Source organism: Globicephala melas, chromosome 3 (assembly GCF_963455315.2).
Source record: "Globicephala melas chromosome 3, mGloMel1.2, whole genome shotgun sequence".
Lineage (NCBI taxonomy): Eukaryota > Metazoa > Chordata > Mammalia > Artiodactyla > Delphinidae > Globicephala > Globicephala melas.
In genome coordinates, this window is record NC_083316.1 from 28318315 (window position 1) to 28334223 (window position 15909).

General features: G+C 43.4%; 1 protein-coding gene across 6 annotated transcripts in view; it reads left to right on the forward strand.

The window, feature by feature from the left end:
- RAI14 (retinoic acid induced 14) overlaps positions 1-15909 on the forward strand; it is a 155090-nt gene that overhangs the window by 119416 nt on the left and 19765 nt on the right. For all 6 annotated transcript variants that reach the window (XM_030843665.3, XM_060295702.2, XM_030843668.3 and 3 more), the window contains exons 4-7: positions 1942-2030; positions 11074-11138; positions 14802-14859; positions 15586-15656. In XM_030843665.3, the coding sequence (XP_030699525.1) occupies positions 1942-2030; positions 11074-11138; positions 14802-14859; positions 15586-15656 (283 nt within the window). The remainder of the gene's footprint in view (positions 1-1941; positions 2031-11073; positions 11139-14801; positions 14860-15585; positions 15657-15909) is intronic.

The following is a 15909-nucleotide window of genomic DNA, read 5'->3' on the forward strand; positions in this document are numbered from 1 at the left end:
ATGTTAAACTTCAATCATACATACTTTTATGTTTTTTGTGTGTGTGCACGCGTGTGCATGTGTGTGAGTGTGCTAATTACTAATCCTGGTACTTTTATCTTTAGCAAAAGATATGGCTGTCCAGATCATTTTGATTGAGTTCTCCCCGGTCATAGGAGATAGAAGAATGAATAGCTTAGAAGCAAACACGTAGATATTAAGAAGATAAATATTAATAAATATTAGAGCTTAATAATGCGGGGCATTTAGATTCATAGCCTTGAAAGCAGAGTTCAATAATTGAGGCTCTTAATGGTAATATCATGTCCTCGAGAGCAATTTAATTATGTAACATACACTGTTACTAAAACTGGGGAGATTTTAGAAACCTTCCACTGTGATTGCGCAATTCACTGCTTAAAGATGAACTTTACTTATTGTAAAGTTGTTACCCCAACAATACTGAAAACAGAGGTATTATTGTAGTGCCTTTTAGGGAGGTTCTTCGGGTTAAGCCGTATTTAATGAGGAATTCCATTTAAACAAGTCACCACGTTCCCAAGTCATTCCAGATGATCAGAGTTTCACCGTAGTGTGTAATCACCTACAGAGTGGATTTTGACTGTAAAGAAACGTTACACATAAACTGCTGCACAAATGCAGAAATAGTTGGTGTGACCAGAGCCAGGTAAGCTTTCGTTATCATTTTAAAGAATGTTAGAGCCAGAGGGACCATCAGATACCATCTGAGTCAATCCCCACATTTTACTGTGGAGGGAATTTAAGCTCGGAGAGGTTAAACTGACGTCCCAAAGATACATAGCTGACGTATGGCCGATTTGCAACCAGGACTGACCTATCCCCAATTGCTGACCTGCCCACCTTTACAAAGCCTCGTTCTCCGGAGCAGAGGTGCTGGGTCAAGCTGACTTGGGTTTGAATCGGTTTAGCTCTTGGATTTGCTAGTTGAGTGTGACCCTGGGCCCCAGTGACAGGTCCTGTCCTGTGAAAAAATATTGCCTGGGTATTAATTCAGAGGTACAGACACCAAGGTGCTGCATGGCAAGTATCTTGAGAAGTTAAGTCCCTGAGATAGGGCGGAGGAGAGCTGGGAGGCTCCTTAACCTCCTTCTCTAGGAAGGAGGCTGTGAAGAGGGAAGACCTCTGCAGTGGAGACCTTCCTGGGGTTTTTGCCTTCTCAGCCTCTGGGCCTGAGTGCCCAGTGGAACTGTGCTTTCCTTCTGTCTGTAGAAGTGCACTTTACTCCGGGATCTGTGGGGACGATGGGTGCATTTGTGGGCCTTCTCTAATGCTGTTTGCACCTGACTGAGTGTAGACACCTGCCATCTAATGGAGATGGTGTTAGGACTCACCTCAAAAGGTTTTTAGGAGAATGAAAAGAGGTAATGTATCAAACTGAGTAGTTGGCACACATCAGCCACTTAAAAGTTGTGTACAACTATTGTTATTCAGCTAGAACACAACAATGGATTTGACCTTGATGCTGTTCAAGAACCTTGACCGTTGTTTGACTCAGACAAATTTCCCTTCATAGAGCGTATTACTTAAAAATAATGGCTTTGGTGAAAACACTAGACAGCAGAAAAAAGTTGATAAATTACTTCTTATTTAGGAATCCGATCTAGTTGGGACTGGCTCTTCTTCCCTAAAGGGACAAGGAATGTAGTTGTGTCTTACTGTTTTCAAGCTTTGTCTTTACGTTGGAAGACCTAAGATCTAGCTCCTAATCCATTACTTAATAAAAAGTGTCAATGAGCAAATTATCAGACCGCTTTGAGCCTCCGTTTCCTCCTCTTTAAAACGAGGTTGATAATAATACCTACTCACAAGATGGTTGTGGAGCTTAAGTGAGAGAACGTGTACACAAAGAGGCAAAAACATGGTCAGAGATGAACTCTGAAGAGTGGAAATCTTCAGGAGATTATGTTACCTCTTTTCCAGTTTTCATCTTGCTGCTACAAAAGGACACGTGGAATGCCTCAGGGTCATGGTTACGCATGGCGTGGATGTGACAGCCCAAGATACTGCCGGTATGTAGTCTTTTTCTCTTAAGTCAACAGGCCAGCAGGAAAGTAGGTGTCACAAAAGTGATACATATTCACTGTGGAAAATTTACAATCTATACAGATAAGCCAAAGGAAGAACATAGAGTCTACTCCATTGACCAAGCTGTGACATGGTTTCATTATTCGTGCCTTTACCGGTGTTTTCATCTTATATGTGGTTAGTCAACTAGAGACTGTATGCTTTTTATCCCCCATTAAAAATTTTTATTTTCTAAGATTATTTGTATGGACCAAGCACCTTTCCCTAATTTTTGTTTTTATGAACCATGGTATGAAGTGCTGAATGGAATGAATTGTGTAGGCGCTCATTTTGTCAACTAGCTGAGTTGAGCTCTGTGGACAGAAGCCAGGATCCTAATGTGGACCAGCTGCCCATGGTCTGCACCCCTTACTGTGGTTTAGTGTATCTGAATCACCTGGGAACTGGAGGGGAGGAAGGGAGGGAGAGAAAGGGGGAAAGGAGAGGAAAGAAAAGAATAAACAGTGCACGCACACAGACACACACAAAACCCCACACATAGATACCCAAACTCTACCTTCTGAAATTCAGATTCCATTGTCCGAACGTTTCCAGCCAATTGGTATTTTTTGTAAAGCTCCGAGGTGATTCTAACGTGAAGCCAGTGTTGTTAAATGATGATTGAGGCAAATAGAAGAGGAAGTGTAGTCTTGTCTTTCACGAACGTTGTTTTACAGGAAGGAGCCCCTGGGGTCTCCAGCCTGGGATTCTGCCCCTGTTGGCCACACCAAAAGATCAAAGCAGCTACTGATGGCTTTTCATTTCTATATTGTACTTGAAAATCTGTCTTCTAATAGGCTTTTGGTGGTTTTTACTGGAATATAAAATCAGTCTATTTCACAGTCTTTATTTAGGCTTTTCATTAATCGTAATGGATCACTTTCCCTTCCCCAAAACACTGACACCTCAGAGTAGTCATCTTGGGGCAGATTAGTCAATCAGGTATTGTGAAAATATAATTTTTTCAAAACATGACTGGAAAACTGGTGTTTTGGAATTGTCTTCATAAAGGCTGTGGCATTAAAAAGAAATCATCTCAGTGTTTGGGAACCTTTATTCTTTGAGAATAGATTCGTTTTTTTAGGACAGGCCAAGAGCCACTTGACGTCAAGTCAGATAAATGAAGTGTCAACCTGGTAAAACCATTTTTGGTCAAAAATAGTGAGTGACTGAAGCAACCGAATGATTTTCCTGAGCAGTGCCACAGAAAGCTCCAGAAAAATATTGTGAGAAATGGCAATACGAATAGAAGAAAGAACGGTTTCCCTAAGTGACCACCTTGAAGGAAACACTAATCTATGTTGCTAATTAAAATCATCTTTAATCCCAAGACCCAGTTATTTTGTTTTTAAAGTTTATTGTTACTACTTTTTAAAGTTGTACCACATACACTCAGGGCAGTATGAGTGGCTACAGTCGCCTTGATGAAACATATGTCCTCTTAAGTAGACAGGGTTTCTTCTCTAAGAAAATCATAATCTAGAAGAATTTTCTTAGACTGAATATATTTGAGCTGTAATACAGTTTTGTTTAACTGCATTTGATGTTAAAAAATAGATTAGACAGGAATCTGGTTATTTCCATCATAACCAAACATCTCTCCCCCATATTTTTATTAAAGGGAAAAAATGTTTCTGGGCTTCCCCGGTGGCGCAGTGGTTGAGAGTCCGCCTGCCGATGTAGGGGACACGGGTTCGTGCCTCGGTCCGGGAAGATCCCACATGCCGCGGAGCGGCTGGGCCTGTGAGCCATGGCCGCTGAGCCTGCGTGTCCGGAGCCTGTGCTCCACAACGGGAGAGGCCACAGCAGTGAGAGGCCTGTGTACCGCAAAAAAAAAAAAAAAAAAAAAAAAAAGTTTCTTCAATACATGCTCATTGTAGAAAATTTGGGAAACACAGAAGACTACCAAGAAGATAACGAGTGCTTCTACTCCAAGAAGAAAAAAATTTTACCGTTTAGATATATTTCCTACCAGATTTTTCTGGCACATGTTTACATAGTTGAGATCACATTATATAATAAACTCTAAATCCTGCCTTAAAAAAAAAAAAAGATTACCATGATCATTTTCTGCACTAAAAGCTTTTAAGAAGCATAGTTTTTTGTGGCCATCTAACACCACGTGGGTGGAGTTTGTATTTACTACCAGAGCCCTCACTCAGTTTCTGAGAGCCTGGGGAATCGGGCAGTGAGACCTGGACACCCCAGTGCAGTTCCCTCTTCCTTGCCAGCTGAGATGACAGTGCCCTCCAAGAAGCTGGAGGGGAGGACTTCCCTGGCAGTCCAGTGGTTAAGACTGCGCTTCCACTGCAGGGAGCATGGGTTCAACCCCTGGTCGGGGAACTAAGATCCCACGTGCTGCAAGCCATGGCCAAAAAAAAAAAGAAGCTGGAGGGGACACTGCAGACCCATCCTGGATGCTTCTCTGGGCTGGTCAGTGGGAACTGCCACAGCCCATTTCTTTCAACTCTGATGGAAACTGGGAGAATCCACAGCACTTTGTAGCCCCAGAACATGGTCCAAACATCCCATGAGTTGGAAATGTCTCAGAGCTGCCGGTCACTTCCCTCTTGCCTGACGTTTTAAACAATGAGGTCAGCACTCTGGTCCTTGGCCTTATTGTTTTTACTTTAGTCTGAGTGAGGCACTGACTTCTTGTGATTTCTTGAAAACATGCAAAGAGAACACAGGAACAAAAGAAGGAAAAGCGGCATGGATATAAAAGTGCATAGAGAGTCTGTCGTGTTATGTAGAACAACACTTCTCGAACTTTTCTCTGTTACAGTGAACCAGGTAAACGTGATGGCCTTTACTGCTCACATCCCTCCTGTCGGCTCTGTCACCCAGTCCCATCTCTCCCTCAAGAACACGTATCAGAATCCAAGGGAAGGACATTAGTCACTGTGCTTTAGTGGTCGTCATTTGCCCAAAACATTTGACGAATGAATGAATTAAATGGCTCCGCTCTCATAGGTGCTGTCTTTTCAGTAAACCTACCTGAAGTATTGCCATATTATTTCTAAGATATAGTCGTCTTCAATCCCAACAGCCACTGAGAACTCATATGAAAATCTGTTACCATAAATCCAACTGCCCTATAGAGTTTCTGGAAAAAACCTGCTTTCAAAATATATCATTACACTAACCCTTTTAATTCTTTTTATCCACAAAGTCTACAGGATGATTTTAAACTGGTGCTTGGATTTAAGTTCAGAAGCAAAGGGTTTTTAGCATCTATTTCTTTATCAACTATCCTTCCACATAAAATGCTTGGAAGTCCGACCAGAGACTTTTTAATTTATTTTATTTTATTTTTATTTTTAGCTGCATTGGGTCTTCATTGCTGTGCGCGGGCTTTCTCTAGTTGTGGAGAGCGGGGGCTACTCTTCGTTGCAGTGCGCGGGCTTCTCATTGCGGTGGCTTCTCCCGTTAAGGAGCACGGGCTCTAGAGCGCGGGCTCAGTAGTTGTGGCACACGGGCTTAGCTGCTCCGCGGCATGTGGGATCCTCCCAGACCAGGGCTCGAACCTGTGTCCCCTGCACTGGCAGGTGGATTCTTAACCACTGTGCCACCAGGGAAGCTCCTGACCAGAGACTTTTCATAAGTGCTTTACAGACAATCTTAGGAGCAGAACACTGTCAGAAGATAAGGCCTTGGGTACAGTACAGTACATCTCAATCATCATTTTAGATAGCCTTTGAGGCTTAGGTGAGATAATACGTGTGGGCATCTTAGCGCCCAGCACACAGTGAGTGCTCGCTGCCTTTGGCTCCTATTTTATGATGATTATTGCTACTTCATCCACATCACCTTTATTCTCTTTTACACATCAGGCTTTTGCAGAGGTTTCACATCTTAAAAAAAAAAAAAAAATTGTGATCATCCCCAAGCCAAATACTTTCAACAAATCAGAAAAAGAAACTCCAAAACTGGCAGAAGCTCATGACTCATGTTTTTGGTTTGGGGGGGTTCCCCCCATTCCTTATTGCCTGTTTGCCAAACAACGCCATAGGCGTATATATAGCGATCAGCTGGGAAAGTCCACACCTAAACTCATAGCGCTGACTCTGAACAGGGCCTGCGTAATTGTCCAGCGCCTCTCGTTGCTTTGTTTGCTCTTGTTCTTCACTGATGTAGGAAGTGGCATTTCTGTCTGTTTCTTTAGAAATCACTTCTCCCAGATTTCTAGGCTTATTTATTATTATTATTTTTTTAATGGCTGCAGTTAGCACCTGGGAGGATGAGATTGGATTAAACAGAAGCATTTACAGAAGATTGAAGAAGACCAAAGAATCTTCTGTTTGTTTTCACTGCTCATCTGAAGCATGAGCTTTCGGACTCCCTTTATTAGCAAGCGTATGCATTTGACACAGTGTGATCCAGTGGCTTAAACAAGATAGACTTTTCTGTCTCTCAGTTGAAAGTCCCAAATTGGTATGGCAGCTTGGCTGCACACCAAGGGACCCAGACTCCTGCTGGTCCACCATCCAGGGTGTTGCCTTGGTCCTAATGACCCAGGATGGCTCCCCCTGAGTCTGCATCACAGTCACAGTGGGCAGAAGGGCAAGCCCAGCCCACAGAGTGATCTGTGGCCACACCTGGCTTTAACGGAAGCTGGGAATTCTGGGCAGCAAATTAGCCAATTAAAAATATAGAAGGTTTTGCTGTAGAAGGAGATGGAAACAGATTGAAGGATGATGTGCAGTTTCTGTCACGCTCCCATATCTAATGTTTTCCCTGATTCCTTTGCACACAAAACTTCTTTTCTCATAGAAGAAGAGAGGCTTAGGAAAGTGAGAACTGAAGTATGGAAATACCCTAATGCACAGAGGTCTCAGGACTGAGAACCCTTACTCTTTCCTAGGGTTTCAGGTGCTGGTTTAGCTTTCGTTTGGATTTCTGGGTGGCCCTCCATTCCATTATGCCCCTAATCCCACTCACATATGACACCATGTGAAGACACAGACGGTAATATTCATCTTAAAATTCAGGCACTTGAGAGAATGGGTCATGTAAAATGTTAATTGCAAATTATAGCCCACTAAGTGTATTTCGTATTTTCATTTGGATTAAAGGCAAACCAAAGAACGATTGTATGATTTATAGTCCTTTATTTGCTGTTCACGCATGTGTATGGGATGTCAGGAGGGCCAACCGTATAACCTGGCCATGAAAATATTTCAGGTGATACACCCACACACAAAAAAATCTTTTGATTCTGTATAAAACAGTATGCAAATCTACTTTGTGGAGATTAAGGGATAATTCAAAACTATTTAATAGTAAGAATGGTTATTAGAAATCTCCTCTATATATGTATGTGTGTTTGTGTAAAACTGAATCACTTTGCTGTACACCAGAAACTAACACAACATTGCAAATCAACTATACTTCAATAAAAAAAGACAGATTTTTTAAAAATTATTTTTTATTGAAATATAGTTGATTTACAGTGTTGTGGGGTTTTCTTTTGTTAACTTTTATATTGGGGTATAGTTGATTAACCATGTTGTGTTAGTTTCAGGTGTACAGCAAAGTGATTCAGTTATACTATACATGTATCTATTATTTTTAATAAATAAAATTTAAAAAAGGAAATACATCTTTTATACCCTGATCTCGCCCCTGGAACTATAACTAGGTGAATAGACTTATGCTTCAATGATTAAAAACTTGATGTAAAGATAAGCATTTCTGAGGACAGAGTTGTTTAAATATATTTGAAGTTGTAAATAAGAAACAAATTAATTTACACTTTTATTGTTTATATTCAGCATTCTGAAACTCTGGTTCTTAAATAGATATTTTAAACCTTACCTAGTCGAGTATCATTTAATTCTCTTTCTTTTTCTAAATGTCTCCATGTTATAATCTGGAACTATAATTTCTCAAACTTCAGCCTTTTGGTGCTTGTTCGTCATGTCTTTGTGTCTTATGACCTCATCGGTTTAAAAATTTGTCACCTACACTTGAAGACTGTGTTCTCAGTGCCATCAGTAGTAGTTCCTCCACTCTATGAGTGAGTTCTTCTCTGTTTCAGCAGCGCTCTTAAATCACTGAATAAATGGTTGTTTTCTGAGGTGGGTTGGAGGATGGTGTTCATGGCTACAATGGCTAGGTCATCCTTCTTAGACTCTTTCAATAACAGGATTCTTAAACCACCTGGAATAGCCCACGACTCTTGACTTATAAATAGCCCTGGTCTGTTCGCTTATAGAGTTCTGCTGAGATGCACTTGAATTAGGGTTGCCCTGTTATTTTCCTATAGGGAAGTTGCTTCCTGATATTCCAGACAGATCCACAGCTGAGTGGGGGCCAGACTTATGCACTGGCTCGTTTCAGTGAGGTTCTGTCACTAATATAATATACTCTCCAGAAAATTTTGCATTTGGAAAGAGAATTTTGTTTTAATGGTAGCAGTGAGAGACATCTCACTCCAGTGTAATGTCCAGGGAATGATGCATCATTTGAATTTTGAGACTTTTAAGTGAAAAATGCTTTTGTGCTCCTGGTTAGGAAAACACATCACAGGGCCAAGGAATAAGAAAATTTTGTTTCTCTAGAAACACAGCGTTTACTTCCAGGTATGACTAGAACACTTGGAGTGAAAAATAAAAGCCTGTTATTTATTTTATGCTGAATTGTTTCAATCTCCCTCCCCTCTTGTCTTTGGAGAACTGTGCCTTTTTCCAGTGGGTGCTATTTATGTAGAAGAGCTTTTGTCCACAGGGTAGACAAAAGTTAAGGCATTGCATACACGACATAAACAGTCTTCTACTTACAATCAGGATGGGTTCCAGAAGTTCATCTGTAAGGCATTTGTTTAAAACACAGAATGTGCTTGTCTTTAGAAACACTGGTATAAATGATGGTTGAGGGCCAGGCTAACCCACCAAAACCTATTTAACGCATAGTGTAACTGAACTCACTATTGTGTGTTATACATCCTGAAAGGAGGGGGTCTCCTGTGGTAAAAGGAGGAAGGGGAAGAGAAGATCTTTTGTCTTCCTGCTTCCAAGGGTCTCAGTCCCTCATCTCCTGACCTTCCTCACCCTCATCCACTTGGTAGGAGGTCAAAGGATTCCTTGCGTCAGTGTTCTACCCCCATCAGTTAACTCCCCTCACACATACCCAGAAAATCTTTGTGCAGCTACTCAGAAAAGAAGGAATCTGATCTTTTGACCTCACACATGCTTTTGTGCCACTCACTGTGGTCCTAAAACCCTCTAATTTTAAATATGGTATTTCCTAGCCATATGATAACCTAATAATTAGTGGATTTCTGGTCAGGGTTATTATAAAGACTAATTCAGAAAGGAGAAATGGTATTTGGAGACTGGACCACCATATAAAAGAGGGGTCCTGGACCACCATATAAAAGAGGGGTCCTGGACCACCATATAAAAGAGAGGTCCTGGACCACCATATAAAAGAGGGGTCCTCTAAGCCAGGGGTTCTCAACCGGGGGTGATTCCCACCCATCCAGGGGATATTTGGCGATGTCTGGGGACATTTCTGCTTGTCCCAACTGGACGTCCAGTGGGTAGAGGCCAGAGATGCTACTCACCATCCTATAGTACATAGGACCACCTTCCACAGCTTCAAATGTCAAAAGCAGTAAGGCTGAGAAACATGCTTTAAGCCTGTTCCAAAGTGTGGGTTGCTTACAGGTGTTACATTGGGGGTATCTTGGTCAAACAGTTTACAGACGCAGGACTTAGGAGTTTCCTAGGTGTATTGGGTTGGCTGGCAGCGGTAACTTTGGTTCCCTCCCTCCAAATACCACTCTGCAGACATCTGTAGTGGACATACCCTCTAATTCAAATGAGCAAATGTGTATCGAGAGCCTATTATGTGCCAGCAGTGCTGCAGGCTCTTGGGATACAGAGTTTATATTCTAGTGGGGAAAGAAGAGCAGTTAAACATAAGAGAGTGCGTGTGTGTGTGTGTGTGTGTGTGTGTGTGTGTAGGGAGAGAAAGGAGTGGGGTGGAAAGGGAGAGTTGAGGGTGCTGGGTGCTATGAAGGATAAAAGAATGAAGGAGGAAGTAGGGATAAAAGAGGTGGGGGAGGAACTGGAATTTTAAGTGGTGAGGTCAGGAAAGACCAGAGATGCTGGTCTGTGACCAGAGATGAGGTCAGAAGACTGTGTTTTGGTGGCATCCGAGGGAGGTAAGAGGGCAAGCTGGGTGGTCATCTTAGAGGAGGAGGGTCCAGGCCAAGCAAAGAGTAATTTGCCAGGGCCCTTGGGTGGGAGCCTGCTGGTCTAGTAGGGCTGCCTCTAAGGCCCTCTTCCATAGAAACTCTGAGGCCCATTCGGTGGTAGCGGGGAGGGGCCTGGGTATAGCATTAAAATTTCCTAAAGTAATCTGGCCACAGAAAGGTCAGAGAGTCTCATGTTGTAATGTTCTGTGAAGGGAGCGTGAAAAGATGCTACTTTGCTAGTGTGTTGTTTTTATATAACCCTTTTCCTTCTTCCGTGTAAGAACGTGGGACATCTGAACTCCAGGTAATTTCCACACAGAGCTGGAGCACATTTGGGGGAGGGAGAAACGAGAGGTGGAAGTGGGGTTTCGTCCGGTGTTCGGTGTGCTCCCTGCTGGCTCGCTGGCTGCCTTTGCTGGGTTCCTGGGCCAGTGGCAGTCGTGGCCTGGTGTGACTGTTATGGACGTGGGGCGTCTGGCACCCGTGCTGACGGCTGAAAGCAGAACTTCCAAGGTGCATACCAGGAGTCCACCGCCAGCTTCTAGCCCAGAGCTCGATTGTACCCCAAGAGGACAGCAGCTGGCATGGCCTGTGAATGTTATCCAGGGGACAGGATGCTCTGTGTTCTCCCCACTTTTGTCACACTGAACTTTGCAGAGAAGAAGTTGAGGCCTCATTCTCAAGAGTAACAATTCCCTCTTTGTTGGAGAACAATTTATTTCCTCATAGTTGTCTTCATTACAGAGATGAGAGATTTAAAAAACAATTTTTTTAATTCCATTTAGGACACAGTGCTTTGCACCTTGCAGCTAAGAACAGCCACCATGAATGCGTCAAGAAGCTCCTTCAGGTAAAGTGGAACAACAGAAAATTATAAACGTGTCATTTTTAAAATTTGAAAGTAACCTTGTGGGTGAAAGAACAAACACATACACACGTACTCCTTCAAATATTATCCCAGAACCTGGGTTTCCTAAGAAGCTTCATTATAGCCAAGGAGAAGATTATTTCCATAGCAGTTGCGCTGGTAGAGAAGAGGATCCTAATCAAAATTTGGAGTGTCTTCCTGGGATCCAGCCCTTTTCTCTGCTTTATTCAGCTCTTTTTTCCTTATTGGAAGAACTTGTACCCTTTACATAGCTTGAAAAAATTTTTCATGCTGTTGGAGATCCTTATAATACAGGATCTCCAGTATCCTAGTATTTATTCTCTCTCAATCATTAGTAGAATGCAGCTTTTCCTGATAAGCGAAATTTCAGCCACTGTTTCCTTGTATGTAACTTGATGAGCCTTTAGTTCTTAGTCTTTGTTCAAGTTCTTGGTTTTATTCTTCTTTATAATTTTAGGTGAACTCCCTGGTTTGATAACCTTGCCAGGAAGTTTATAATGATTGCTTAGGGTGACTTCCGTATTTCTTTAAAGATGAATATTTCGCGAAATCCCAACAGCAGTTTGTACAGTAACTTCCAGCTGATGCCAGTCAAAATGCAAGCTGGCTGTTTTCAGGAACAGCACAGAGCAATAAAGTACGTGTTTGGAGTAATGTCTGTTCTCTTGAGCTGTTGTCTTGGCCTTCCTGAGCATCGTTTGGGACCCAGCATCTTGCTTTAATTTGGCTTTGCAATTCTAATGCAGCAACATGGGCACATTCTTCAACTTGTCCTGGTCTGTTGATCACATAGCTTCTTGTCTTGCATTACCTGATGCAAGCTACCACCAATACCAGCAATGCTTAACCTTAACAGGTCTTTGAAGTGAAATTCAAGAAACGTAGATCAACACCTGTGATGATGATGATGATGATTTTTATTCTGAGGCTCCTCTCTAAAGACAGTTACAATAGAACTTTTCTTCCCTGCCTCCACACCCATGGCCTTAACCTTAAATTTTTGTTTAACTTATTTGTATTTTAAATTTCCATTCCCGTCCTGGCTTGGCTATCCAGACTTTGCATCTGGCTCTGATTTGAAGGAAGAATGAACTTGACAAGCTGGAAATCCTCATGGGCAAGGACCAGATATTCTAGCCTCTAATGTAATTTTATATCTGGTTATGCAAATGGATTGGTTTTTCCCTGGAATCTTTGAAGCCTTTAAACAGTTCCTTGTGCTGTTCTAAAATTAGGCCAAAACATGGTAAGCTGTAACATGATCTCTATTCTTCTTACCACTGAAGGGCAGACAAACATTTCCACCATTGCCTGCTCTCTGCAAACTGTCTGAATTCTGTTCCTCTTTCTGGATAGTTGTTAAAACTGGAGGCTTTGACGGCCTCCTAATGGGCTGCTTACCTTGGGTCCTGCACTCCTCTGGTAACTGCTTCACTCCTCGTCTGGGCGACCCACGCCCTCCGTGATGGGGCCACTGCCATCTCGGGCCGCCCCTCACCCTGCACCCTCTCTCTCCGGCCTTTTGCTCTTACTATCTGTCTGCTGGAGAGACTTCCCTTCTCCAGTGGCTACCATTTCAAAGTTCCACCTCCTTAAGGCAATGGGCACAAAGAGAGCCTTGTGAGAGTCTTCAGATGAACTCTCCCCCACTCTCTCTTGTAGCAAGTGGTCCCTGGGCACCATGCGCTCTGTCAAGCAGCGAGTATTTACTCACAGAGCAGCCCCTATCCTGCTGGAGCTTGGCTTCTGGTAAATGAAGACAGAAATACACATGACCGATTGCACATCACTGAGAAGAAATCTAACAGAGTATTGTCAGAGGGGAGTGAGGAGGGATGTTCAGGAAGGCCCCCGGGGAGGAGGTGATATTTAAGCTGAGAACTCAGCTGTGCCAAGAGCATTCCAAGCAGAGAGAACAGCAAGTACAAAAGGCCTGAGGTAGGAAAGTCACTAACTAGCCGGGGAGGAAAGAAAGCCAGTGGGTGGGCTGGGGGCAAAGCCAATGAGGAGCAGAAAGAAGGGCCCAGGGGGCTTCCCTGGCGGTCCAGTGGTTGAGACTCTGCGCTTCCACTGCAGGGGGCGTGGGTAATCTCTGGTCATGCCGTGCAGGGAGGCCACCAAAAAAAAAAAAAAAAAAAAGAAGGGCCCAGGCTGCCTTGTGTGTCATGATGGGCAGACAGTGATTCCTCAGAGTACAGTGTGGAACTGTGGAGGACTTTGCAGTAAAGAGCAACACTGACGGTTTAGAAGTTCACTCTATTTGTATAGAGAATTGACTAAAGAGCTGAGGACGGCCAGGTGGCCATCAAGGCTGTCCAGGTGAGCAGGTGTTGGCTCAGACCAGGTGGTGACAATGGAGGAAGGGAGGAGAGTAGATCGGGGTGTGTTTTGGGGACAGAATTGACAGGACGTGGCAGGAGGAAGAGGAGAAGAAATCAAGGATGACTCGGTGGTTTCTGGCTCAGTGACTAGACTGATGATAGCACTGTTGACAGAGGCAGGGACGGCTCGGGCTGCGTGGCGGGGAGGGGAAGCCAGAAGTGTTGGCTGTGCTGCGTTTGAGACATCAGGCGGAAATGTGAAATAGGCTGTGGGTTGTCAAGCCGGGGGCTCAGAGATGCCATCTGCTGTGTACAGATATGGACACTGGCTGTAGCCCAGCCTGTCTGGCTTTGAATCCTGGCTCTGCCACTTACTGTGACCCGAGCAAATTACTAACTTCTTTGTACCTCAGTTTCCTCATCTGTAAATGGGGGTAATAACAGTATCTAACTAGGATTGTCAAGAGCCTTAAAACAATTCTTTGAACAGTACCTGGCACATACTAATAGCCAATGCTTACACAGTACTGTTGTCACTGTTAAGATATACACTAGGGAGGCATTAGCTTCTAATGGGATTTCGAGCTATGGGTGTGGTTGAGATTACTGAGGGAGAGAGCTTAGAGAAAGAACACTTAGGAGCCTCACAGTTTTATGTTTGGCTAAAGGGGCAGGCGTGGCCAGAGCAGTGGGGGGAAAACCAAGATCGGATGGGCCAGGCAGGGCTCTAGGGGCTAAAGGAGAGAGTGTTTGGAGAAGAGGGAGTGGATTGCCGGGGAGAGGTTGGTAAGAGGAGGGCAAGCATGTTTGCCATCGTTGGAAACACGAAGGTGGCTGGCCACTTGGATCAGGGCCATCCCTGTGGAGTCTTGAGGGCAGACGCCCAACTGCAGTGAGTCCAGGAATAAATGGGAGACGAGGAAACATGGCTTGTGTGGGACAGTTCTTAACAGGAAGTTGGTTTTGTGATGGCGGATAGAGAATTAGGGCAGGAAATGGGGGGAAAGGTGGGATCGAGATGAGAAATCCTAGAGCATGTTTGTTAGCTGGTGGGGATGATCTGTTGGCAACAGAGTTGATGGAAGAGAGAGGGGACGGTCAAAGCAGCCAAGAGGTGACAGTTCACCTGTGTCATGATTACTTGGAGATGAGTCTCCCTCCCCATGAGACCCTGGGCCCCTGGAGCACAACAGTTGGGACTTATTCATGTTTATTATACTTTTCTTAGGAAGTTGCATCCTACCTTGCAGGAAAAGGATGAACTGAATTTTATTCTACGTGTTTATTGATTTTTGTCTTACAGTCTAAATGCCCAGCCGAAAGTATCGACAGCTCTGGGAAAACAGCTTTACATTATGCAGGTAACTTTCATTCTCTTATTTGTCTTCTTCTGCCATGAGAAACAGTAAGTGTTCGTTTTCCTTATTTAAGCCATTAACCTTGCCATTGTTATTCCTGATGCCGGTTTCTGTCGTCATTCGTAGACATCATTCCCATTTTCCTCAGTTTGCAAATTGTGTAGGGTTTTACGGAGGAATACAGCTAGAATTCGTCAGTCGCCTGCCAAACAACTAGTAAAAATTGTCCTGGTTATTATATTTTAATTAACGTCAGGTTCTTGTTTAAGAGATATTCATGAGCATTTGTAGATTTCAGGTAATGTGTGGTACAGATTTTTTTTTTTACTTGGGGATCAAAAGGAACATCAATCAGTTTTATTTATCAACATTTGGTTTTACTATCTGTCACACAGTTTCAAGTGACGAAACATTGGTACTGAAGTCCAGGATGATGAGATTTGCTAACTTCTTTTAGTGCTAGTTGAGGAAAAGCTAAGTCCCACGAAAAGCTAAACCAAAGGTTTGCCTAAAGGCAACAACTGGCAAGCACTGCCTTTAGGTCTGGATGACACCGAAATTAAACAGTAATTTAAAACACCACTTAACCATTCTGACATCGTTTCTCTTCAATGCAACGTATGCAAACTGGGTGGAAGGTGAACTTTTCCTTCATAGAAGTGTTTGATGCCCCTGGCTGTGAGAGTAGCTTTGTGATTGGCTGTGGTTTCTGTGTCTTCTTTCTCTCAGCGGCACAGGGCTGCCTTCAAGCTGTGCAGGTTCTTTGCGAGCACAAAAGCCCCATAAACCTCAAGGATTTGGTAAGTACCAGGTGACCACTAGACGTGCAGATGGACACTGGTGTCTAGAGCACCATGGGCTACTTCTGGGAGTCACGAAGACCTTAGAGACCCAAGCATTTGGTAAAAGTCTATTGCTTTCCGACCTAGAGCCTCTTGTGCAAAACAGATTTAAGTATTATCCCCGTTGGTCCTTAAACCGTTAATAAAACGTTTTGCAGCATGCACTTCCTCTGTTTGCTTCTAAGGATAGACACGTGGCTTACCAGCAACC